This window comes from Carcharodon carcharias, chromosome 9 (genome assembly GCF_017639515.1).
Source record: "Carcharodon carcharias isolate sCarCar2 chromosome 9, sCarCar2.pri, whole genome shotgun sequence".
In the NCBI taxonomy this organism is placed as follows: Eukaryota; Metazoa; Chordata; class Chondrichthyes; order Lamniformes; family Lamnidae; genus Carcharodon; species Carcharodon carcharias.
In genome coordinates this window covers 121,713,379-121,738,324 of record NC_054475.1, presented here as the reverse complement: position 1 = coordinate 121,738,324, position 24,946 = coordinate 121,713,379, and the positions used below count along the sequence as shown (strand labels likewise).

Below are 24,946 nucleotides of genomic sequence, written 5' to 3'. Positions count from 1 at the left end.
GGGGGGAGAGGGGGAGGGGGAGAGAGAGAGGGGGGGAGAGGGGGAGGTGGAGAGAGAGAGGGGGAGGGGGGAGAGGGGGAGGGGGAGAGAGAGAGGGGAGGAGAGGGGGAGGGGGGGGAAGGGGGGAGTAGAGGGGGGTGGGGGTGGGAGGGGAAGTGGGGAGTAGAGGGAGGCGGGGGGGAAGGGGGGGAGGAGAGGGGGTTGGGGGTGGGGGAGAGGGGTGGGGGGGAGAGGAGTAGGGGGTGGGGGAGAGGAGAGGGGGGTGGGCGGAGGAGAGGGCGCGTGGGGGGGAAGGGGGGGAGTAGAGGGGGGTGGTGGGGAAGGGGGGGAGGAGAGGGGGTGTGGGGGGAAGGGGGGAGGAGAGGGGGTGGGGGGGAAGGGGAAGGGGGGAGTAGAGGGGGGTGGGGGGAGGAGAGGGGAGTGGGGGGGAAGGGGGAGGAGAGGGGGGTGGGGGGGAAGGGGGGGAGTAGAGGGGGTGGGGGGAGGAGGGGGGGAGGAGAGTGGGTGTGGGGGGAAGGGGGGAGTAGAGGGGGTGGGGGGCAGAGAGAGGGGGTGGTGGGGAAAGGGGGGGAGAGGGGGGTGGTGGGGTGTGGGGTGTGGGGGGAGGAGAGGGGAGAGAGGGGGGAGGAGAGGGGAGAGAGGGGGGGAGGAGAGGGGAGAGAGGGGGGGAGGAGAGGGGAGAGAGGGGGGAGGAGAGGGGAGAGAGGGGGGGGAGGAGAGAGGGGGCGGAGGAGAGGAGTAGGGGGTGGGGGTGGGGGAGAGGGGTGGGGGAGAGGAGTAGGGGGTGGGGGTGGGGGAGAGGGGTGGGGGAGAGGAGTAGGGGGTGGGGGAGAGGGGTGGGGGAGAGGAGTAGGGGGTGGGGGTGGGGGAGAGGGGTGGGGGGGAGAGGAGTAGGGGGTGGGGGCGAGGAGAGGGGTGGGGGGGAGGAGAGGGGGGTTGGGGGGTGGGGGGCAGGAGGGGTGTGGTGGGGGGGATGGGGGGTGGTTGGGGGTGGTGAGGAGGAGGAGGAGGAGGGGGTGGTAGAGGAGGGGGGTGGTGGGGGGGAGAGGGGGTTGTTCTGAGGTGGGTGGAGGGGGGTGGGGGTGGGAGCAGAAATACAGGTGTTCTTTCTCTCTCCATTCCCCATCATTGTGTAGGTTGTGGAAGCCAATAATAAAAAATTAAGTTCTAACCACCCTATGGGTATAAAGGTGGTTACTGCCATGGAAGGAGGGTTCAAATCATGGCCTGTCAGATTGTTAATCAAGCTGAAAATCTTTTCACTACATCACACTGTTCTCCAAATTAACAGTGTAAAGATACAAAAACAACAGCATTTGAAAGATGTTGGCGGTAAGGGCAAATCTTGCCAGGCAAGGGGAGCTGGTTTTGGGAGCATGCAAGGAATCTGGAATTAAAAGTCTAATGATGACCATGAAACCATTATTGATTGTTGTAACAAAACACAATCTGGTTCACTAATGTCCTTTAGGAAAGGAAATCTGCCATCATCACCTGGTCTGGCCTACATGTGACTTCAGAACGACAACAATGTAGTTGACTCTTAAATGCCCTTTGAAATGGCCTACCAAGCCATTCAGTTCTCAAGGGCAACTGGGGATGGGCAATAAATGCTGGCCCAGCCAGCACCACCCACATCTCATGAACAAATAAAAAGTTATATCTCCTTAAAGTGACATTAGGTTGAGATCCTAATATCCCACGCTCTCTGGGTTTCATTGGGATGGAATTAAAGGTGAGCAGGGCACCTCAGTGTTGCTGTCAGGTAAAGCATTTAAAATATTCAAAAAGCTTATTAAGTTGTCTTAATCAAGGGTTCTGGCTAGCATACCTATTTCCCATGCTGTGTGGAACTTGCTATAGTCATTGAAGAGAGTGCAGAGTGGGGAGAGCTACTTAAGTGAAACTGACATACTGGGAATCCTTTAGTTAGTGAAACTGAAGAGCTGCAGCCATGGCCAGGCGAGAGGATGCTGCTCACTGCACTCCTTCACAGAGAGTGCTTTCACTACTTGACAGGTGATTGACATCTTCTTGGAAGTAACTTCACCTGTCTTGCACATCACTCCCCTCCAGATGCACTGTCAGATTTCACCATGGCATGGGGGAAGCTTATACAGCTCTACCCTGCACCTCTGATGAAGAATAAAAGGAGCAACACCAACCATACTATCAGTAGCAGAAGAACCACCAGCACCAGTTTCCTTCTCCTCAGCCACATGCTGTTCCAGAGGTGATAGACTCCAACTCTAAGAAGGCGAGATTCTCCAGCTCTGGGTCTACAGACAGAGGATCAGCTCCTTCAACATGTCTGAGCACTGGTGCCTCAGGCTTTCATGGAAAGTTGTTGCTGACATCTGCAGCCGCCAGCAACAAAACCACTTCTCAGTCGACCATGTGGGCATGTATTGCCAATGACCATCAAGGTCCTAACACTGGAGGGTTGTTCCCACCACCAACAAACCCCCCACCCACCCACCCACCCGATCTCTTGCTCCTTTCCTTCTCCAGTGCTTCGATATCCTGTTTATAATGTGGAGACCAGAGCTGTTTACAGTACATCCAGCTTCTATACCAGTTCAATATAACTTACCTATTTATCAATTCTATCCTTCTGGAAATGAAACCAAGTGCTTTGTCTGATTTCTTAATGGCCTTATTAACCTTTGCTGCTATCTTTAAACTTCATTGCAACAAATACAATGAGTGACCACATTTCAAAGGTAATCCATTGGCAATATTACACTGTGATATCATGAGATGTGAAATGCTCATTATAGATCTTCTGTTTTTTTTCTTTGCCCCCTTCCTCCTTTTCTCTCGTTCACAATTTTTCTCACTTATTAACCTATTTTTCAACTACCAGTCAAATTCCATTTTTAAAAATAATTTAGACAGGTGGCTGGAAGAATGGTGCCTTCTGGTGGTATTGGATAATGATTTTTTCCAATAAGACTTGCCCCACAATTGATCAGAGGCACTTACATGAGTTATAAAATGTGGGGTTTTTTTGATGGATTGACAGCAGGTCGTCTTTAAAATCCTGCCCAATTCTCCTTTTCACTGAACTTAACTGAATAGAAAATGAGATGCTGTGTATATTGGTTGTCATTTTAATATTACCTGTGTTGCACCTAACCCAGAGCTAAAATTACCCCGATGGGAAAACAAGATTTCTCATGAAGTGCCTGTCTGGTAGCTTCAATCACACTTGGCCCAAATCATTGCCATTTATGGAAACTTGAGTTCAGTTTTGGTGACCTTCAAGGTATTACTTTTTTTTTAAACTGAAAAATAGCTCAAATTCCCAGATCACAAAAAAGCAGCTTTGGAGACAGTGAATGAACTTTTGTTTATAACAGACTGAATAGGATGTTTACAATGGGGATAATCCCTGAAGTGTCTCTCCAGCTGCTGGCTCAGGGGATTCACAGCTGCTGCAGTTTCGATGACTACTGAACAAGACTTACATCCTCCCACTGCTTTGTTTCAATTTGACAAGGGCTTCACAGCAAATTTCCAGTCACGCTCTGTTGTGCAACATTCTTTCTGGTGGTTTCAATTGTAACTGACAGCTGTCCAGAGGAACTCCAGTGTGACACATGTCCAGCAGCATCACTTACCTTAGGTATGTCCAATCTCATTTCCTGACTGTGCAGGGTTTCCTTTCCAGCTGGTATTTCTTTTGGTGACATTTTAATCAGCAAGTGCAACTCATCTATTCTCCTCACCAGTAGCAACTTCTTCCGGAAGTGTGATTTATGTGTGAAAGGTTCACAATCAAACGGCTACAGTTCGCTAGATTCCACACCCTGCTTGCATCATAGCAGCATTAGAAATATGTAACTCCCTGAGATTTATCTGTCATTCAATCAGTGACTGGTCTGCACCTTGGATCACTGGAAGTGGAATTCCTTCCAATGTAAGTTTGCAGACATTTTGTTTGTGTGCACGTGCATGTGTTTATGTCTCTCTCTTTTCGCTTTGATCTTCTGGACTCCTAAATGTTGCAATCTATGATCCTTCACCATAACCCAAAAGCTATTGAGGTTAGGGGGTCAACTGAAAATTTCAAAATTGAGATTCAGAAGATATTTTGTCAGGCAAGGGTATTAAGGGTTACGAAGCATGACAGACAGATGGAGTTGTGACACAGATCTAACTGAATGACAGAGCAAGTTTGAGAGGCTGAATGGCCTGAACCCATTCCTAAGTCCCTAAATCATTTTATTGGCGACAGCAGCTGCATTTTAAGCAGCTCCTCCTGAGAAACAGAGCCCTGTGGGTTGAGACTTGATGCATGAGGCAGGTGTGCTCCAAGCAGAGGAAGTTGCTGAATTTTATCAGAACAATCTGATTTTCTGTTCTGTGCTGAGGCTGAGGGGAATTGCCACTGCAGTCTGATCCAGCTGCAGTACAGCATCAGTTAGTGTCTCGATTATATCAATCGTTAACTCTGGGTCTAAATAAACACAAACAGCTCTTTTTAGATGACAGCTGCTGTTGCTCAACTAAACACTGAAACAATCTCCCAACTGTCCATTCTTACCCTACTGTTACTGATGGTTACATCCCATTTCCCTCGTGAGTGCTTAGTTTCATTTTTATGCTTGTGTTTCTGGAGTTGGGGTAGTAAAAATGTACATTAGTAATCATCTAGTGTAGAACACACGAAAGCTACCAAATGTATTACATTATGAAATAATGCATTCATTCAGTCATCTGTCTAATATCACTTGACCACAGAGAATCTACTGCAGGAGCTGCGCCCACCTCTTCACTGCCCTGTTAGCCTACAAGGTTAGCAGTGTGTGTCTTGGCCTTCATCCTCAGGCCCAACTTGTCATTTCACTCCAATTACAGTCACGTCTGTGTATCCATGACTTGGAAGTCATCCAGTCACATACAGGCCTATTTTGTCAATCATTTCTTTTAAAAGCAAGGCTTCCTTTTTTGTTGGTAAAATCCATTATGCAAACTAAGCACTGAAAAGGCCCATTAAGAAGTGTAAGAAAATGGGACATTCAGAAGTTGTCCAGACAGCACACTTAAAGCTATTATAACAGCTCTATGTATATGTGTAGTGATATGATTTGAAGCAACTGATTTGAGTACAAAGCAATGCATGCAATTAAGTTCCAGACCTTAAAAGCTAGAAATTAGTGATGAGATGAGTATAAATTACAATCAATGCAAAATTTGCAAATGCACTTGGCTCAGCTAGGCTGAAATCACTGAAATGCAAATTTATTTTCATGATATTAAGTGCAGTCACACATAAACAAATGAAGCAACATTTTCTTAAAACAGTACAGCAGCTCTACTTCTGAACAGAATGATTTGCTACCAACACAGAATAGTAGCTCTTTCAAGCTTCAGGTTCGATATATAAGTCATTTGTACTCTAGTCTTCTATACATCCCACCAAAATAACTGAAGCCTTAGAGGCTTGGAAACTTCTTTCGAACTTCTGCTATGTTTCCCCCTCAAGGTTTGAAGCCCTCTAGTTTCAGTACATCCTTAATATTTGCCAAATCAGACAGTGTGTCAAAAGTGTGATGGTCATCAATGCTCATAAGTACTAGTTCAACATAAGTTTGAATGTTAGAGCAGATATTCTTAGCATGGTTCACGTCACAATCAATACATGTAGAGATTACTGCTGATTGTAAAGCAGAAATTAATTGAAAGGCTTGGCAAGGTATTTGAGTTAGAAGTTAGATGCCAGAATTGCAAAAGGCAAAAGTGGCAGAGTTCGTAAGTATTCAATTTACCACATTTCATTTTAACTGAATGACGGAAAAGATGCCTAGTTCATGGAATTATAAAACAGCAATGCAGCAAACAGTGAGAGATTACACGTTCTCAGTTTTAATTGAATTTCAGAATTTAAAAAAGGGAATTTCTCTTCATTACGGCCAATGAAAGCTTGTGAGCGAACCAAACTAGTGGCATTCGTGCCTGCTCGGAGTACAGGAGGGTGAAACTTTCCTCTGTAGCAGAGTGCAACCAATGGCTGTTTTGGTTCTAGCAAGTTACTGCATTCTATTCAAGGCAAGGCAACAAATGTCATCACCAGCAGTTTCCTACTGAAATCCTGGAGCGTTACCTCACAGAGCATGTGTTATGGAGCAGTTGTTGTCTTAAAGTCCTGAAGTCAATCTACTATCATTCAGGTACACAAGCTTAAAACTGAGATTCTAACTGAATATTGGCTCCATTTCTATTTACAGAATCCATAGCTCCATCTGCCGGTACCTCCCCTTTGACCGTTAAGCGTGTTTCGCTTTTAAAAACGGAATCAAGCTTGGTGCAGGGTCTCATGTTGAAATACTTCTGAAAATGCTCTGACGTAAAGTAATAAACAAAGGGATCAAGGCAGCAGTTTGTGGTGGCCAGGCACAAAGTGATTGGATACATGGTCTTGGCAAACCTCTCCAAGGAGCAGTTTGCAATTGCTTGCGAGCGCACAAGAGCATAGATAAATAGAATGGAGTTGTAGGGTACGAAACATATTATGAAAATGGACAAGTGCACAATGATCATCTTGAGCACCTTTCCTTTGTTGGCTCCAATTGGAGACAATGTCTCTGGTTTTCTCAGAGTCCTCAGAACTAACGAGGAGCAGGTCAGATTCAACAGCAAGGGAATAAGAAATCCAACTATTTCGATGAATATAGTGATCTTGGACAGATAGGTTTTCCAGGTATCTTTGGAGAAGCCTTCAAAGCATGTGGTGCTGGAGTTATTCCCCCTGTTGTTAGTGGTGGAGAACAGGGATGCAGAGATTCCCCCGCTGAGAACCAGGAGCCAAACCCCTGCGCAGATTATGCTGGTGTTCCTCCTTGTCCTAATGCTCCGAGACCTGAACGGGTAAACTATGGCCAGGAATCGGTCGACGCTGATGCAGGTGAGAAACAGCATGCTCCCGTATATGTTTGTAAGGAATGCTGTTCCAGAAACCTTGCACAGCCCGTCGCCAAATGGCCAGTGCCTATTGATGTTGTAAAAAATTTTGAAGGGCAGCGTAAAGACAAAGAGGAGGTCCGAGACTGCGAGGTTTGTCATAAAGATTGTAGTTTCATTTCGCATCTTCATTTTGCAGCTGAAGAAGTACAGGGAGGTACAGTTTGTCAGCAACCCAAGGATAAACACAATACTGTACACAGAGCCGTACAGGGTGTACTTGAATGAATCATTGGTAAGACATGTGGGGTTCTGGCTATCATTCCCCATGTCTCGCTGTGTGCGTTTTGTACAGGAGCAGGTCGGAGCTGAGCAGCATCCACAGTCGGTTTCAGCACACAATGAATTGTGGCAGGAGTCACGTCCAAGGTTTCCTGATATGGTCTTCCCTTTGCACCATAGTTTACTGTCTGTACAGCTGATCTATGCCTGCAGAGAGAGAGAGAGAAATCAGCATGAGAAAATGGAGGCTATCTTTTCTTAAAAAGGAATATTTTTTTATTCCCAATATTAAATAACACAGTTTCTATCCTTGTCTGAAAAAGTGCTGTACAAATCCCTGCAAAAAAATAGGAAATGGCCCTGAATATTAACCTCCTTTTCTGCCCCCAAATTCCTTATGTTGTGTCATATTAAAAGATTAAAGTTGCACAATACTTCCTCAGGAAATCCAGAAATGGTGCCTCATAGAATTTAGAAATATTTGTTCCACAGTTGGCTTTTTTTTGTCAAATGGTTAAATGCTTTAAATCAGCTCTTCCTGATTATTACTAATATAGCTCTAATAGCAATTGGCTCCCCTTAATCCAAAGTCACTTGATTTGAATTATCTGATCAGTTTAAAAAAAAACACTTTGCTGTGCTGTTAATGTTACTTAATTTGAATTATTCAATAGTGGGATTTTCTTTTTTTTTAAAGTGCAGGAGTAGATTAGTATCAAGAGGTTTCCCAAGAGAGGGAGAGCTTTAAGAACAGGCTTCCCATGCACTTTCACCGTATCTTTGACAGAAGTCACGCCACCTCAGCAGGTCAAACCCAGAGGAAATCCCTGGTGCAGTACTGTACTTAAACAAGAGAAGAAGAACTTGATTTAAACTATTGATAGATATATGCATGACATTTAATAATGCTGAAACGCCAAGCAGTTTAGGGATTCTGCTCTTCTACAAAGTGAGAAATAAACTAATTGCATTTTTATAGCATCTTTCACCACCATTGCACAACCCAAAACCCTTTATAAACAACAAAATACTTTTAAAGTAAAGTCACTGTTCTAATGTACCAAAACTAATTGTGACACAATAAAGAGATTTGGATGTAAAATTGTAATTTTTAACACTAGCAGAGACCTGCAAAACAATTTCTATTGAATTAGTATCTTTATTGTAACAGTACTTCTTTAAATACAGGTTTTCTGGGTATCCTTTCACCAAAGATGAACAAAAAGCAACATTTTCACTCTACAAAAAGCTGTCCATGGCCTGAATTTGTGCACGTTGCACAAGCACAATCAGCGGGCTCAGAAGAGGAGGCGATATCTGCTTCCGGCCTCAATCGCGTCGGACACATGATTTCACACTGGCTGGCCAAATAAGGGCCGGCCAACATTAAACGCGCCTGGTACTGCACTGCCAATGTGTGTGTGTGGGCACGGCAGGCAGGAGGGCAATGCCAGTGTTCTGCCCGACAATTCTGACAACTGCCTGTGTGTTCTAATGGAGGCAGTGAGTGCCCAGCTTGAAATACTCATGCTGCGGATGACAAGAGGAGGCCTGGTTGGAGGTGGCTGCCCAGGTGAGTGGGCATGCTGTTGTGCACTGCACATGGATCCAGTACCAGAAACAGTTCAATAATCTTCTGCGCTCTGCAAGGCAAGTTGGCATGGAACCGAGTATAGGTGTTTTGGAGGGTGTCTGTTTTTCATGGTGCTCAGGAGTGTGAGATGCATAGTGCCAAATGGCACATATCCCTTCACCTGCCAAGGGTGAGAGATGTGCCCATATATCTTGTGTGCATAGAAGGATGATGAGTGCCAATGTGAAGGACACCTCAAGTTGACTCTCCTTGGGGGTGGGTTGTGAGGCTGGAATGGTGTTGCAGGTAGAGGATGGACTAATGAATGCATTTGTGCCCATACAGAAGTCATAACGTGCTGGAGTGCACATGAACAGGTGGTGGTGCGATCTTCTCCAGGTTCGAGATGGGTGCCCTGGACATGGAATGTAAACAAGGAGCAAGGTCCACAGGCCTCAGAGACCGAGGTCTTGGAGGATGGTAAGAGTCCAGTGGGCAGATGAGAGACAGGGAGAGTGTGCAAGAAAGGCAGGGTCATGGCACCTCCAATGAGAAGTTCTGCATGCCATGGTCTCCGCCATGGAGGAGTCCACATGGAGCATGAGCACTGCGTTGGCCTGGAGCACTTGCCACATAGCCTCCTCCATTGAGAGAGTGGCGACTCAGGGAGTGGCAGCTCCAGGAACAGACTCAGCAGTTTGAGGTTGTGTTCGAACCTGTAAGCCCACACACTGGTAATGACCTCAGCCGGTCACTGCCAGTGAGAGAGATGGATGAGACACCTAGTCTCCCTTCTAGGTGTCCGCCTATCAATGGTGAGCATGGAGATTCAGAGCAACTTCTCATAACCAGACGAATTGTTACATCTGTTGGCTCCTCTCAGGGTGCTCCAGAAAAAGGCAGCCACTCCTCCAACCCTCTGTCAATGCCTGTGGCATCTAATGAGGCTGTGACGACTCAGGAGTGCCCAGCAATGGCACTGGATGCTCCCTCCCAAATGGTGCCTGCACAGGCTCTGCGGGCCAGAGAGCATCTGCTAAGGTCATCAGGGCCAACAGGATGTCAGTCAGCAGGCTGCCAGCAAGATTGAAGGGTGGGGTGAGGGCACCAAGACACTGCACTCACAGGTGGAGGTTAACAGCACCGTAAACGCAAGCGTTGTCATGGGTGATATAACTTCAGTGGAAACATGTTCTATGTTCAAATTATGTAAACATGACCACCATTTAAGCCTGGTGCAGACCTGCAAAATCTGTGTCCTCTGGTCACAAACAAACAAAACAATCTGGATACTGATAGAATGGAAGCCCTTTCTGTTGACGAAGACACCAGCTCACCCCGTTGGTGCCTTTACGGCTGCGTGAGTCCAGTCTACGGCACCCTGGATGCGAGGAACCGAGCAATTGCAGCAAAGCCTCTGGCTCACTCAGCTTGGTTGGTCTCATCCGTCTGGAATTGAATGAAGTTCATCATCTGTCTGAACAGTGTCAGTGACAGCCTGAGGCAGCTACAAGCAGCAGATTGGGAGACACCACATTGATCACCCACTGACCCTTGGAAGGAACCAGAGGCAAAAGAGTTCAGGGTCACTGTCACCTTAAGAGCTATTGGCATCTGGTAGCCACCAACACAGTTTGAAGTGATCTCGAGGCCAGATTTCTGGCAAATGGAGGTCCCAGTCTCCCTAGAGAGGTGCAGCCTCCTTTGGCACTGGACCTCAGACATATCCAGGTTGCTGGAGTGCTGACTGTTGGCATTTGCTGCAGGATAATGGCGTCTTCTATGGATCCTGCCACCTTGCACTTCCAGCTGGCCCTGTAGCCCATGTGGCTGCACCTCTCTTTCCACAGGTCACTCTCTGGCATGCTGCCTGCAGACACCAGCCCTCCTATCCCTCGTGGCCCTCTCCTCCTTCGAGGAGGAGGTCCCTCCAGCGGAGTGGACAATCCCCATTTGAAGCAACTGGTGGCGAGGGCAAGCCCTGCCATTGAATATATAGTGCACCAGCATTCGGGGTGGGTGAGGGAAGTGGCTACGCATTAGGGAAACCTGTAAAAAGTGACCATTCCTCTGCAATGGAGATAGTTCCAGTGCAGCCACATTGATATGATTGGGGTCAGGCTCCTCGATTATTTGCCCACTCAAGCAACACAGAGGCACCAAAGTGCCATCAAGTGCTCCAGAGCTTCCCCTCCCTGGCACAGACTGCAAATTCATGGGCATTTTAGTGGACTGCACACATAGTACAATCTCCTCGCTAAAGCTGGCCATGGAGCAGTCACTGTTGGAGGTGCTCACAGCCCCTTGCAAAGTCAGCATCCCAGTTTGGACCAGTCTCTCCCAGGTTTCAACAGGGCAGCCACGCAGCACACTAATCTCTGGCCATCCAAGTGGTGGCCAGCACCCTCCGGGAAGCGTTAAGGGGCTGTCGCACTTAATCAGGATGTGTTCTTAGTACATCCATTGCTCTCGTTCATCCTGCAGGATTACATCATTTGAATCATGGAGCCTGGTGAGCTAGCTGTATGCCTGATGGCTCACAGAGTGCGAAGATGGAGGAGAGAGCAACTGAGGCTCCTGGCTACGCAGAGGCAGGAGCAGCAACCTCAGGAAGGGGCGGCTGGGGCTCCCGCACATGCTGCCCAAGAGCCACAGCGAGCCATCGCAGGCCTGCGCCTAGCGACACCCAGGGTTCCTGGACGCCGCTTTCCTTTCCTACAGATGACCGCGAGCCAGTATCACCAAAGACTGCAAATGTCTAGGGAACTGGTTGGTCACATCTGCCACCTGCTGCAGGGTTTGACACCATGGGGACATGGAGGACATCCACTGCCAGTAGCCGTGAAAGCAACTGCAGCACTCAATTTTTACACCAGTGGCTCCTTTCAAGGCTCCACAGGTAAATTCTGTGAGATCTCACAAGCCTCCATCCATAAACACAGCCACAAGGTCACAGATGCCATCTATGTGAGGGTACACAACTTTGTGCATTTTGCCCCGGACCAGGACAGCAGGATGCAGGAGATCTCAGGTTTCCCATCGGTGCAGGGTGCGATTGACTGCACTCATGTGGTGCTCAGATCTCCATTGCAATGCACAGTGAACTACATCAACTGCAAGGGATTCCATTTGCCCATCAGAAACACATCCTGCAGGTATGCGCACAGTTTGCAGGTAGTGTGCATGACACCTACATCCTCAGTCGGTCACAGATCCCTGGAGTCTTCCATGGTCCACCTCAGGGAGGAGGGCTATCTGCAGATGCCATGGCTGATGACACCCATGCAGCAGCCTCAGACTGCAGCAGAGCGATGGTATAATGGGGCTCTTGCTGCAATTCACAGCTTGGTGGAGCACACCATCAGGTGAAGATGTAGTTCTGGTGCCTGGGGCAGTCTGGTGGAGTCCTGCAATATAGTCCAGAGAACGATCACGCATCGCCATCATCTGCCATGCTCCAACAGGGCGAGGAGCTGGCTGGGAAGGACATGGAGGGGTTACATGTCTTCTCTGATGAGGATGCCGATGGGGTTGAGGTGATGAGGTTCTCAGAGGCGACAAGGATTGGAATGATGCTCTCGCGCTGGCTAGATGAGGCAGGCCCTCATAGCTGCTAGATTTGTGGAGAATGATGATGACATGCAGTGAGATGACACCATAGATCTTCACATTGCAGTCGTGAACATTTGACTCCAGTCTGGCTTATGGCATCACGAATACCCTCTGAAAATGCTCCTGTCATGGAGATGCAGTGGAGGCCCTAATAGTCGCTCAATTGTAGGAGGATGATCACGACGACATGCAGTGAGGACACTGCATAAATCTTCACATAGCCTCTGAGAACATCTGACTCGTGTCTGACCGAGGCAAATCACTTGTGCTCCGTGATCAGGGTCATATCATAGATTTGCAGCCAAGAAACTTTAGAAGCATCTGATCCTGTGTCCTCCTTCAGGAGCACAGCATCACTGGGCACAGATGCTGAAGAGATGGGGATCAGTCCCACCTTAAAAGTGCTGAGAGCACACAGTATGAGAGAACTCTGCGGCAGCTGCCCACTACATTCTGGCAGCAATGAGAAGCACCATCAAGGTGCAGGCATCAATAATGTGTCCAGGGATCGTAAGGCTGAACCATCACTGTGGTCTGAAAGCTTCACAAAGCACAGGGAAGAGGCCCTGGACTGAGACACCTGCCCTTATCTTGTGCAGGAAGGTTTCACATCTGAGTGACAAGAGCACTGCTCATCAGAACAAGGAGCCACAGGCAGGGAGACATTCTTGGGAGTTTATTGACAATAGTGAACAGTATGTACAAATGATTAACACCTGTGACCAGGCTGTGCAACTCATTCTCAACTTTCCTAACCCTGCCGCTACATTTTGGTGCTTCCTGGACATCCACAATGGAGGTGGAGGCAGCCTGTTTACTACAATGCCTTTCATGGGTGTCCCTTGGGGGGCCCCAGCCTGCTTTCAGGATCCTGCTGTGTGGCAGTGGCACCCTCCTCAGCTTGAGGTCACAGAAAGAGGGGAGTCAGATGGGCTGGACACTCTCTGAGTCATTGGATGGATGGGCCTGGAGTGTGCACCTGCTGATCCTCCTCCCTATGAGTGCCTGCGGGCCCCAGGCTGGCTCCTTGTGGAGTAGGGATAGCTGGAGTGAGATTGAACTGCCCGAGATCCGTCTTGCGTAGACACTGTTGGAGGCCAAATATGGCATCGGTGATGGAGTTGACCCCGCACAGCAGTGCAGGACCAAAGTCCTGGACCACGGTCTCCATGGCGGCCACATCCTACCAGTGTTGACCTCAGTGCATTGGCATGCTGGCGCTATCACCTCAGAGTGAAGGCGGACAGATTCCTCCATCGTGCCTTGCAACCTGAGGAGTGCAGCGGACATCCCTTCCTGATATTCCTGAGCTTGCCTTTGCAGCTCCTGCAACTGTGACATGCCCAAGTGACAAGCCTCGTCATCTGACTCGGACTGAGCAAAGTTCTGGCCTCTAGCAGTCCTCTACATGCCAGAAACCTTGGAAGTCCCTGCCTCCACCCGCTGTGGATCAGACAGGGCAATGTGCTCATAAGATGTGCCTGTGAAAGCAAGGAGAGATAATTAGTGCATAGCAGTGGCCTGTGAAACAGAACACATCCATCAGACAACCAAGCTGAGTGATGTTGCACTGCTGGACCCTCACTTGGTAGAGCACCACCGACCTCACCGTCAGCACAGGAATGGTCCAGATCCTCGCCGGCCAGCTGGATAGCTCTGTTTTGAAAGTCAGTGAGCAACTTGATTTCAGGCATTCTGCCACTGGTCTGCGACCTCTCCCTATTTTTGTGTGCCAGCTTGTCCTGCATGAATAGAGATGGAGAAGGTGTAAGCTGGACGCTTGCTTGGCCAGATGATAAGTATGTCTGGCATGTGTGGGTGGGGAGTGGTCCCATGGATGGGATGAGGACAGTGACACAATGAGAGAATGAATGGTGATGCCCCTTGAACCGGCAGTGAGTGAGTGTGGGTGTGTGATGGGTTTGAGAGTGATGAGAAGAGTGACTTACCCTGGTGGAATGGAAGCAATCATTCATCCTCTTGCAGCATTGGGTGGCTGTCCTCTTTTGAAGACCGTTGGCCCTGACCTTCCAGGCCGGGTTAGTGCTGCTGCTGCCCATCCTGCGGCCAGAGCAGGGGCTAGAGGACTTGAAAGCATCCAAAAGGTGCTCGAGCGACGTGCTGCTGAACATGGGGACTGCAGTCTTCAGTTCCAGAGCCATTTCTTCAGTGCAGCAGTGGTGGCCTTTAAGCACGGAGGTGTGTGCTTGCAGCTGGGCTTTAAATATGGCACCCAGTGTGATGCAGCGGTGGGGTGATGGTGGGCGGGCAAATGAGAGCCCGCCTGCCATGGAAATTGCATGTTTCCTGGGAGTGCATAAATAATGTGACGGGTTTGGGACGATACGTTGTGAAAACCCACTATGACGGCCAGCGGGTAAAACGTTGTTTCATCCGCCCACTACCACGCTTAATGCAAATTTGGGGTGATACCGCCCTTTATAGCTGCTCTTTCCTTGAGTTTAAGTATGTTTAGTGGCATGCCCATTAGAGTTAGACTGTGTAGAAACTCTGAAGGGTATGGACTGTTATCATCATCTTCATCTACAGAATTAATGCAGACTGCTTTCCTAAAGCATTTTCATTTAAATCTACCAAATCTTCATTGTTAGTGCAAAGAATGGCTTCGGAATAACAAGTGATAAAGAACTGTAACTGCCATTTTAAAACCCTTAACCAATTCCATCATCTCATCCACCCTCCCATGCCACCATTCTCATGCCATCCCTCTCCTGCTATCCCCATCCCATTCTTTCCATCCTTCCTATACTGTCCCCATCCCTACCAACAACCCTATCCCATACCTCATGGAAACAATCTCTCCAGCCAGAGAAACTGTTATTGGGCTCCCCTTGCCTTCTGCTGTTTTTGTTCTCAACATCCCACACCCCACTGCCAATCATTGGCAGCTGCATGTGTGTCTTGCACTCCATGCGCCCCATATGCACCAGCCACTGCCCATCAAATAAACCCATCAACAAATGTGCCTCTTAAATTGGCCAATCAAAACAGTCAAAAAAATGAATATTATTATAAAAGTTCCATGCAGTCATTTTAGTGCATGCGATGTTCAATTTAAACAGATAAAACATTTTTAAAAAATGTACATTCTGTATTAAATGTGCATTGTACGAAAAGATTTCATGTTGTCAAATATTTTTAAAGTGTTGGGCACAAAACTTATTTTTGCAGCCATCAGAAAAAGAATCAATGATGTGACAATTGCGAATGTTGTGATATGGGTTCTTTAGATGTCAATGATGAGATCTTGAGACTTGTATATGTTTAAGCATGAACCCTTTATTGTTAACCTTTAAGTATTTATAGATCCCAGGTTACTGTCATGCATAGTGCTGTTACCTCCATGCAGCCTGGTCCCAGAGTATTCTTTCTTGACTGTTCTCTCAGTCTGTCACCATGTGACTCTATTTATCATACTATGGGTGGGGCTATTCTCCATTCTCACATTAACCCTTGCTCTGCTGAGCACATTTACATTACAGTGCCACGCAGGCACATCATACAAAAGCAAGCATCATTTTCTAATGCAAGTTACAGGAGGGGGCAGGGGAGTGGTGGTGGGCAGTGGGCATGGTAGACTGCTTATCGAGGAAACCTGCCCCACAGCGGTAACTCTGAGGGGTGGGCTAAATTCTTCAACAGTGGGACTTCCATCCCTCAGCGGGAGGAAGTTCTGCCCTCGGGAGCAGCAGCTCCATCAGTCTCAGCAGCACCAGAGCTCAGTAATGGGTGCTGCTGGGACTGAAGGAAGAAGCTTAAAGAGAATCATGACTTTCCAGGAAAGGTAAAGCCCAGGGTTTTAGGACGGGGAGGGATTCTTCAGCCCAGGGAAGGGGAGAGGGGGCAGGTGTGACATATTGAAGGGGTTCCCCCAATGCGTGCAGGGTGCTGCCAAAGTGCTACCCCATTTCCTTCCCACCTCTTTTTATGTAGGCCATAAAAAAAAGCCTCCCCTCTCTCACCCAACTGCCCATGCTGACCAGATTTTGAGTATTATTCAGGTCCAGGGGCTTGCTAGCAAGCCTAATTGACTTTTAATTGGGCATTCAGTTATGGCGGGTGGGCAGCTTGCCGATTTCAGCACCTGCCTACCTAGCATATTATAGGAACTGAGTCAGGGGCTGGTCAGGAAGGTAGCATGCTAGCCACTGGACATATTTTACCCTTCCCCTCCTCTCTCCGCCGAAAACATGCCCAGCGGGGGCACCTGAAATCCAGCCTATGGGTTTGCTTATACCCTCCAACGCCTTGTCTCAGTTCACACTGTAAAATACAATAACAATTGTACAACTGACAAGATGATCAGTCTTTTCTCTTGCTAGTTTATCTCTTGCCACTGCTCTAACATGCAGCTTGCATCACTGCATCTTTGGTTCAACATTAGTACCAAACATGGAGCCAAACTGCAGTCTCCAATATAATTATTGTGAAGCCAACTGTTTAAATTTTAATTCTAAAAAGCTCATGAAATATGCCTTGTAAAGTTGAAAAGGGCAGACTATAAGATATAAGAGCAGAAGTACACCATTTGGCCCATCGAGTCTGCTCTGCCATTCAATGAGATCATGGCTGATCTGATAATCCTCAACTCCACTTTCCTGTCTGTACCCCATAACCATCAATTCCCTTACTGTTTAAAAATCAGTCTATCGCAGCCTTGAATATATTTAATGACCCAGCCTCTGCAGCCCTCTGCGGTAAAGAACTCCACAGATCCACTACCCTTTGAGAGAAGAAATTCCTCCTCATCTCTGTCTTAAATGGGTGACCCCTTACTCTGAAATTATGTCCTCTGATCCTAGACTCTCCCACAAAGGAAACAACCTCTCAACATCTACCCAGTCAAGCCTCTAGGTCACATCTCATTCTTCTTAACTCCAATGAGCACGGGCCCAACCTACTCAACCTCTCTTCATAAGGTATCCCTCCATACCTGGGATCAACTGAGTGAACCTTCTCTGGACTGCCTCCAATGCCAGTATATCTTTCCTTAGGTACGGAGACCAAAACTGTCCACAGTATTCTAGGTGTGGTCTAACTAGTGCCTTGTATAGTTTTAGCAAGACCTTCTATTTTTATAATAAAGGCCAACATTCCATTTGCCTTCCATATTAGCTGCTGAACTTGTATGCTAACTTTTTGGGATTCATGCATTAGGACCCCCAAATCCCTCTGTGCTGCAGCTTTCTGCAGTCTTCCTCCATTTAAATAATAATCAGCTCCTCTGTTCTTCCTGCCACAGTGCATAACCTCACATTTTCCCAAATTATATTCTATCCACCAATTTTTTTCGTACTCATTTAACCTGTCTATATCCCTCTGTAGACAGTCATCCTCACCACTTGCTTTCCCACCTATTTTTGTGTCATCTGCAAACTTAGTGATAGTACATTCACTTCCCTCATCTAAATCATTAATATATATTGTAAATAATTATGGGCCCAGTACTGATCCATGTGGCACTCCACTAGTTACAGGTTGCTATCTTGAAAAAGCCTCGCTTATCCCAACTCCATCTTCTATTAGTTAGTCAATCCTCTATCCATGCTAATATACTATGCCCAACACCATGGGCTCTTATTTTCTTAAGTAGCCTTTTGTGCAGTACCTTACTGAAAGCATTTTAGAAATCCAAATATATTACATCTACAGGTTCCCCTTTATCTATCCTGCTTGTTACCTCCTCAAAGAATTCTAATAAATTTGTCAGGCAGGATTTCTCCTTCATGAAGCCATGCTGTCTCTGCTTGATTGTAATATGCATTTTTAAATGCCCTGCTATTACATCCTTTATAATAGACTCTAACATTTTCCCAATGACGGATGTTAAGCTAACTGGACTATAGTTACCTTTTTTGTAAAACTCCCTCCCTTTTTGATTAAGGTGTTACACTGGAAAACTGTCAACCCTCTAGGATTTTTCCAAAATCTAAGGATTCTTGGAGGATTACTACCAGTGCATCCACTATCTCTGTAGCTGCTTTCTTTTATATGTTAGGATGAGACCCATCAGGTCCAGGTGACTTATTAGCCTTTAGTCCTGTTTTTTTTTAATTCATTCATGGATGTGGGCTTTGTTGGCTGGGCCAGAATTTATTGCCCATCCCTAGTTTCCCTGGAGAAGGTAATAGTGAGCTGCCTTCTTGAACTGCTGCAGTCCATGTGGTGTAGGTACACTCACAGTGCTGTTAGGAACAGAGTTCCAAGATTTTGATCCAGCGACGGTGAAGGAACAGCGATATATTTCCAAGTCAGGATGGTGAGTGACTTAGAGGGGAACTTCCAGTTGGTGGTATTCCCATCTATCTACTGCCTTTGTCCTTCTAGAGGTAGTGGTTGTGAATTTGGAAGGTGCTGTCTAAGGAGCCTTGGTGAATTCCTGCAGTGTATCTTGTAGATAGTACACACTGTTGTTACTGGCATTGGTGGTGGAGGGAGTGAATATTTGTGGATGTGGTTCCAATCAAGTGGGCTGCTTTGTCCTGGATGGCATAAAGCTTCTTGAGTGTTGTGGGAACTGCACCTATCCAAGCAAGTGGGGAGTATTCCATCACACTCCTGACTTGTGCCTTGTAGACGGTGGACAGGCTTTGGGGAGTCAGGAGGTGAGTTACTTATCACAGGATTCCTAGCCTCTGAAATGCTCTTGTAACCACAGTATTTATATGGCTAGTCCAGTTCAGTTTTTGGTCAATGGTAATCCCCAGGATGTTGATAGTGAGGGATTCAGTGATGGTAACGCCATTGAATGTCAAGAGGCAATGGTTGGGTTCTCACTCGTTGGAGACTGTCAATGCCTGACACTTGTGTGGCATGAATGTTGCTAGTTTCCCCAGTACTTTTTCTCTCGTGCTACTTACTGCATTTTTTCCTCCCCCCCACTTCCTTTTGCCCCTTGATTATTTAGTATTTTTGGAATGCTTGGTGTCTTCTACCATGAAGACTGGTGCAAAATATTTATTCAACTCCTCTGCCAACTCCTGGTTCCCATTATTACCCTAGCCTCATTCTCTAAGGGGCCTATGCTCACTTTGGCCTCTCCCTTGATTTTTATATATTTAAAGAAGTTCTTACAGTTCATTTTTATATTACTTGCTAGTTTACCCTCAAAGTTCATTTTCTCCCTCCATTACTTTTTCGATCGTCTTTTGTTGGTTTTTAAAACTCTCCCAATCCTCTGGCTTACCACTAATCTTTGACACATTGTATGTTTTTTTCTTTCAATCTGATACTATCCTTAACTTCCTTGATTAACCATGGTTGGGTTATCCTCTTCCTAGAATCCTTGCTCATCACTGGGATATATCTTTGTTGTGAGTCATGATCTATATCCTTAACACAATTGTGTTCATCAACTGTCTTTTCTGCTGAACTCCTTTCCCAGTCCACTCCAGCAACTCTGCCTTCATTCCTTTGTAATTACCCTTATTTAAGTTTAGCATAGTTGCTTCCGACCCAAATTCCTCACTCAAACTGAATGCTAAATTCTACCGTGATGTGGTCACTGTTTCCTAAAGGATCTTTTACTTAGATCATTTATTAAACCTGTCTCATTACAAATTACCAGACCCAAAATAGCCTGATCCTTGGTTGGAACCAAAACATATTGTTCTAGGAAACTGTCCGAAATACACGATGCATTCTTGCTTGTGGCAGGTGGGAACATGCATTGTTTTCCAGGTTCAGAACATGAGCAGATCTCTGGGCAGGTATTAATTGGCCATACCTCTGCCCCACTATTTTGTAACTTGTGGATATTCATGGGATTTATTTTAATGGAATGCTTCTGCAAGAATTTGTGTTCTTAAAAAAATTAAAAACTAATTCACATCAAATGTAAATATAAGTTTATGTGGAGATATTTATGAAATAATTGGGTGGAAATGAGGAAATTAATATTTAGAGCTGCCCAGGTGCCTTCAAGGGTCGTTTCAAGTCCTGCACAGTGTGTTTATGTAGGTCCACATGGAAGTGTCTTCTTTTAAGATCATACTGAACAAAGTTCATCTGCATCATTCTGCCCTGTTCTGAGAGAGCAAGGTAGTATAAATGGATCACTTCCTCATCCCTCTTGAGGATTTTCTATTCCATGCAAAAAAGTGTCATGAAAATATAACACTTTTCATATTAGTGATTTATTGTAAAAGTGGGTTAATAGTTATGTGCGCGCGCACATGATTTAATGGAATTGGAGACAACTGGTCTTGAGGCTTTGAGTTATCAACAAGCAGCTAGGTTTGAAATGCTAAATACATAAATGTGGCTGAAGTTTTAGAATGTGAAGCGTAAGGAACATTTGCATTTTTGGATAAATTAGGTAAGTTTGAATTTCAAGGAGATGGTAAGATGTTACACCTAGCCAAAAGAAGCTAAGCCAAGCAAACAATCTGCTTATTTTCTCAAAGCTTACTGATAAAATTAGTACTATGAAAATATTTGTATTAAGAGAAAGGTAAAGTTCCAAAAACACATTGTAACAATAGAATTTGCATTAAAAAAGGAAGAAATATGTATAAAGGAGGTGAGGCTGTGTGTAAAAGGTCAAGGCATTCTAGGATCTAACGCAGGTGTGAAAAGCCTTCAGCCTCAATGCATCAAGTTGCTGCCTACAGGAATTGAAGCTGAGAAAGCTCACTTTGAAACTCACTGCCCAGGGTATTGTGTTGCTTTGCCTGCGTCTGTTTAAATCTATTTGTTTTTAATTTTGCCTTAACGGGTGTGTAACTGGAAGCCAGATTAATTTTTGGTTTTAGGAGTTATTATAGTAGTAATTTGTCGACCTATGTATGTGCTTGAAATCTTTTCTTTTGTTAGTAAATGTTAAATTTAGTTTTCCAAAAAACCTCTGAAGTCGTAGTAGTCTTATTACTTCTGAAATCAGGGCATGCATCTCGAAACAAAATACAAATTGCAAAACAGTTGTAACCGCTTGATCAAGTTCCCTCATGGATTTGATGCTCCTGGCACACATCACCTACCACATCATAACATTAGAAAGTCATGTAATTAACTCATTAAAACAAAATCCAATGAGAGCAGCATCCATTTACTACAGATAGACCTTTCCCTTTTTAAATAGTTCCTATCATAAGCAGTAGGTAATAGATAGATCATTCATAATACTGGTTTATTGAAAAGTCACCGTGGCAGCAGGTGCCAAATTGCAACGCCAATACAAATAAAACAAGTAATCATAATTCATTACATAGTTATAGACAATTATTAAAATAAAATAAAGGATTCATATTTATAGATTACAATATGTTGCAGAACATAGGTCTCCTTAATTTACAGAATAAAGAATAAAAATGAAAGGTCTCCTGCACTCTGCATTTTGTATTAATGTCCGCAGATTATACACTATCAGATTGAGTTAATTAAAGATTTAAGCATTTACAAGCTATTTATGAATTTTATAAAGTAGGGGATTGAGCTATCTCGTAGTCTATTTGTTCTAGAACTTATTTTGCAGAATGGTGTCTTTTCTTCTCAATTCTATCACACATTTACTTTCATGCATTTGTGGCAAAAGATAGAGACAATGGGAAGTGTTTTAGCAAAGCCCAGGCAGAGCTTTTTCCACCTTTCAGCAAAGGAACACATTCAATTGTTTGACTGTGTCAGTGTAGCTTTGGTACGTGTTCCCTAGGATCAGTTTCAAGGCTCATTTCTGAATGCTTTTGAGCTTGTTCAAATGCTCATTTCTAAGTGCAGCATTCCAAACAGGTGCTATGAATTGAACAATGGATCTTGCAAAACTATTAAACAGTGAATAGGTCAGTATGAGATATGTTGCAATGCTTGATAAGATGCATCATCTGAAGCTTTCCATTTGCTCTCTTAAGCATTCATTATGAGGCTATGCCCTGTATTTTTGAAAATATGATTTTCAACTTTTAACTGACTAGAAATTTTGCAATTTGAACAGAGACAGAGCAAACTACTTAAAAATAGAAGGCCACACCCCTAGGTGAAGATGAAAAACAAAGCCCCCTCAGGGGACGGTGATGAGAGAGAAATTTCCTATAACCCAAACACTTATCGAATCTCATAACTGTCTCAGGAAGAGACATTAACAGTGCAAAATATTGGATATTGAAACAATGGCTGCCATAGACAGAACCATCGAAAACTTCTTGGAAACATACAGTGGGTGAAGTATTTAAAGGCAAGGCTGCCAGCCACTTTAGAGAGGGATTGCAAGTAACAGAGGCAGGGTCTAGAAAGTCTTCAGCAGAGGAAGTAGGCTGAAGGTTGCTCTCTCTCCCCCTTTCTGTTTCAGAATAAGAATGTTGCCTGGTTCGAGAAGCTAACTCTACCAGAAACCTACAGGCGGACAGAGATCTCGTAATAATTGCAACATCTTCCATACCTGACCTCATCCAAGAAACCAGCCAATTCAAATCAGCCGCAGCATTTAAAATCTACGCCTTAAGGACAAGCAAAAGGACACTTAACCATGTATTCTTTTACCTTCTCTTTAATTGGACTCTAACTCCCCTTATTTTTGACGTGTGTGTGCGCGCGTGCCCAATGATTGCATGAGGGCCAAATTGATGTCATTTTTATTATTTTTCTCTGGTTTAGGGGTTAATAAATTTGCTCTTTGACTCAAGACGACCTTATCTGATTGGCTCCTTATTGCTTACAGTTTAAATAGTTAAATACCTTCCGATTTGGAAAAGGTATATCTTCATGATAAAGAAGCTTAAACCTTTGTTGTGGCCACCCAAGGAGGTGGAATAGAGGAGAACCAGTTCACCCCTTCTCACTTGGTCATAACAAAATTGGGATCCAGATTTGTTCCCACAAACTGATGAAAGAATTGGAATTGGGGAAAGTAATTTGTTTCTTCAAAGAAAGTTAAAAACTGCAAAAGGTATTCTAGGGTCTGTATTGCTAAAGTGCTAAAATGTCCACATGCGCTGTCAATGCTTTCATAGGACAGGGTGAGGTAACTGGTGAGGAGTTAAGGGCACTGTCCTTGGAGGAATTAATCAACGTAGCTATGTGCTTGAGGTGGAGTTCCACCTGAAAGCTAGACAGACAGAAATTTTTAAATGTGTGGTGAAACATCTAGAGTGGGAAATCGAGGGCACTGAAACAGATAAATTAGCGGCAGAGAAATTAAGGCTGGAGCAGCAAAAATTGGAACTGGAATTTGGGGAAGTGGAAAAAAAAAGAGGGAAAGGTAAGAGCAGAAGGAGGAAAGAGAATTTCAGGAAAGAGAAAAGGGAGTTTAAATCAAAACAGCTCGAGCTGAAAAGGGAGGATCCCACTGTGTCCATTGAAGACACCCCTAGCTCAGACTTAGGACGGAAGTATTCAAGTTTGCCCATTTAATCCCCAAATTTGATGAAGAAGGGATGGCACCTTCTTTTTCTCTTTCGAAAGGGTAGCACAGCAGTTAAAGTGTCCAGCCCAACACTGGCCCAGGCTGCTGCAGAGTAGCCGACAGGAAAAGCTCACTAGGTTTACTCTCTCCTACCTGAGGAAAGTGCAACAAGCTATGAGGCAGCAAAAAGGGCTAGTTTAAGTAAGTACTAGTTAGCGCCAGAAATTCTGTACCCTCAGGAAATAGCCTGACCAGCCAAATCTGGAATTTCAATGGCTTAAGCAGCTTGCTTTTGACCGACGGGTACCGACACTTAAATTGGGGTTGCCTATGAAAACCTTCATGGAATAATTCTGAGGAGTTCAAAACCTCCACGCTCTTCCCGATTATAACTTTCAGAGAAACATGGTGTAACAGGGACCAGACAGGCAGCAATCCTGGCTGATGATTGAGCTTGTCTACAAACCCTCAACCCAAATGAAACCCTTCCCTAGTCACCGCCCCCAAAACAACTGAGAAGGATAGATGACGGGGAGAGTGAAGGAAAACTGGGCAGGGCTGGGAGAGAAAGGACCGCTGGAAACACAGGGGTCTGTCTTCAGGTCAGAAAGGATGGTGCTGAGGAGGTGCTCAGGCTTGGCCTCACTCAGAGGTGAGGAGTGAGGCCAAGAAGCCTGGTGTGTTTTAACTGCCACAAGGCAGGACACCTGTGTGCCGAATGCTGGAGGTTACAGGGATTTGTTGGGGCATGCAAACCCTGGGCAGAAAATGGGAGGCAGACAGAAAGCATAGCAGACCAGGCTATGGTTCTGATTGCAGCAGCAAGTCCCTGTAGATGCACTACTGAGAGTATGGTTGAGTTTAAAACTCTCAAGCATTTTGTATCAAAAGGAAGTGTGGCTACATTTCCCCAGAGCGAGGCGGACAAGCCTACAGTGATATTGAGCGATACAGGGGCCAGCAAAACCCAATTGCTGGAAAAGGTATGACCTTTCCACCAGAGTGTAGTAAGTGCCAAGGTGTTGGTAAAGGGTATTGAAGGAGGGTACATGCCCATCCCCTTATACCTGGCGCATCTGGAGTGCAACCTTGTGTCAGGACCGGTGACCATGGGAGTCATCTGCAGTTTCCCTTTGGACGGGGTTGACATGCTTCTCAGCAATGACCTGGCAAGATCAAAAGCAATAGCACCCCCAGTACTCTCAGAAGCCAAGAGA

The 24,946-nt window shown here is 45.6% G+C and overlaps 1 protein-coding gene and 1 long non-coding RNA gene across 11 annotated transcripts in view; both read right to left on the bottom strand.

Moving 5' to 3' along the window:
* LOC121282505 overlaps positions 1–3,678 on the bottom strand; it is a 22,696-nt gene extending 19,018 nt beyond the window's left edge. Inside the window, exon 1 of the long non-coding RNA XR_005944053.1 lies at positions 3,624–3,678. This is a non-coding gene — a long non-coding RNA (uncharacterized LOC121282505). The remainder of the gene's footprint in view (positions 1–3,623) is intronic.
* Positions 3,679–5,231: 1,553 nt separating this feature from the next.
* LOC121282588 (lysophosphatidic acid receptor 4-like) overlaps positions 5,232–24,946 on the bottom strand; it is a 58,487-nt gene continuing 38,772 nt past the window's right edge. For 9 of the 10 annotated variants that reach the window (XM_041196344.1, XM_041196340.1, XM_041196343.1 and 6 more), the window contains one exon: positions 5,232–7,395. In XM_041196344.1, coding sequence (XP_041052278.1) covers positions 6,187–7,236 — 1,050 coding nt within the window. In that variant the 5' untranslated portion in view covers positions 7,237–7,395 and the 3' untranslated portion in view covers positions 5,232–6,186. Of the gene's footprint in view, positions 7,396–13,982; positions 14,002–24,946 lie in introns of those variants that run through there. The other variant, XM_041196350.1, reaches the window with a different exon arrangement.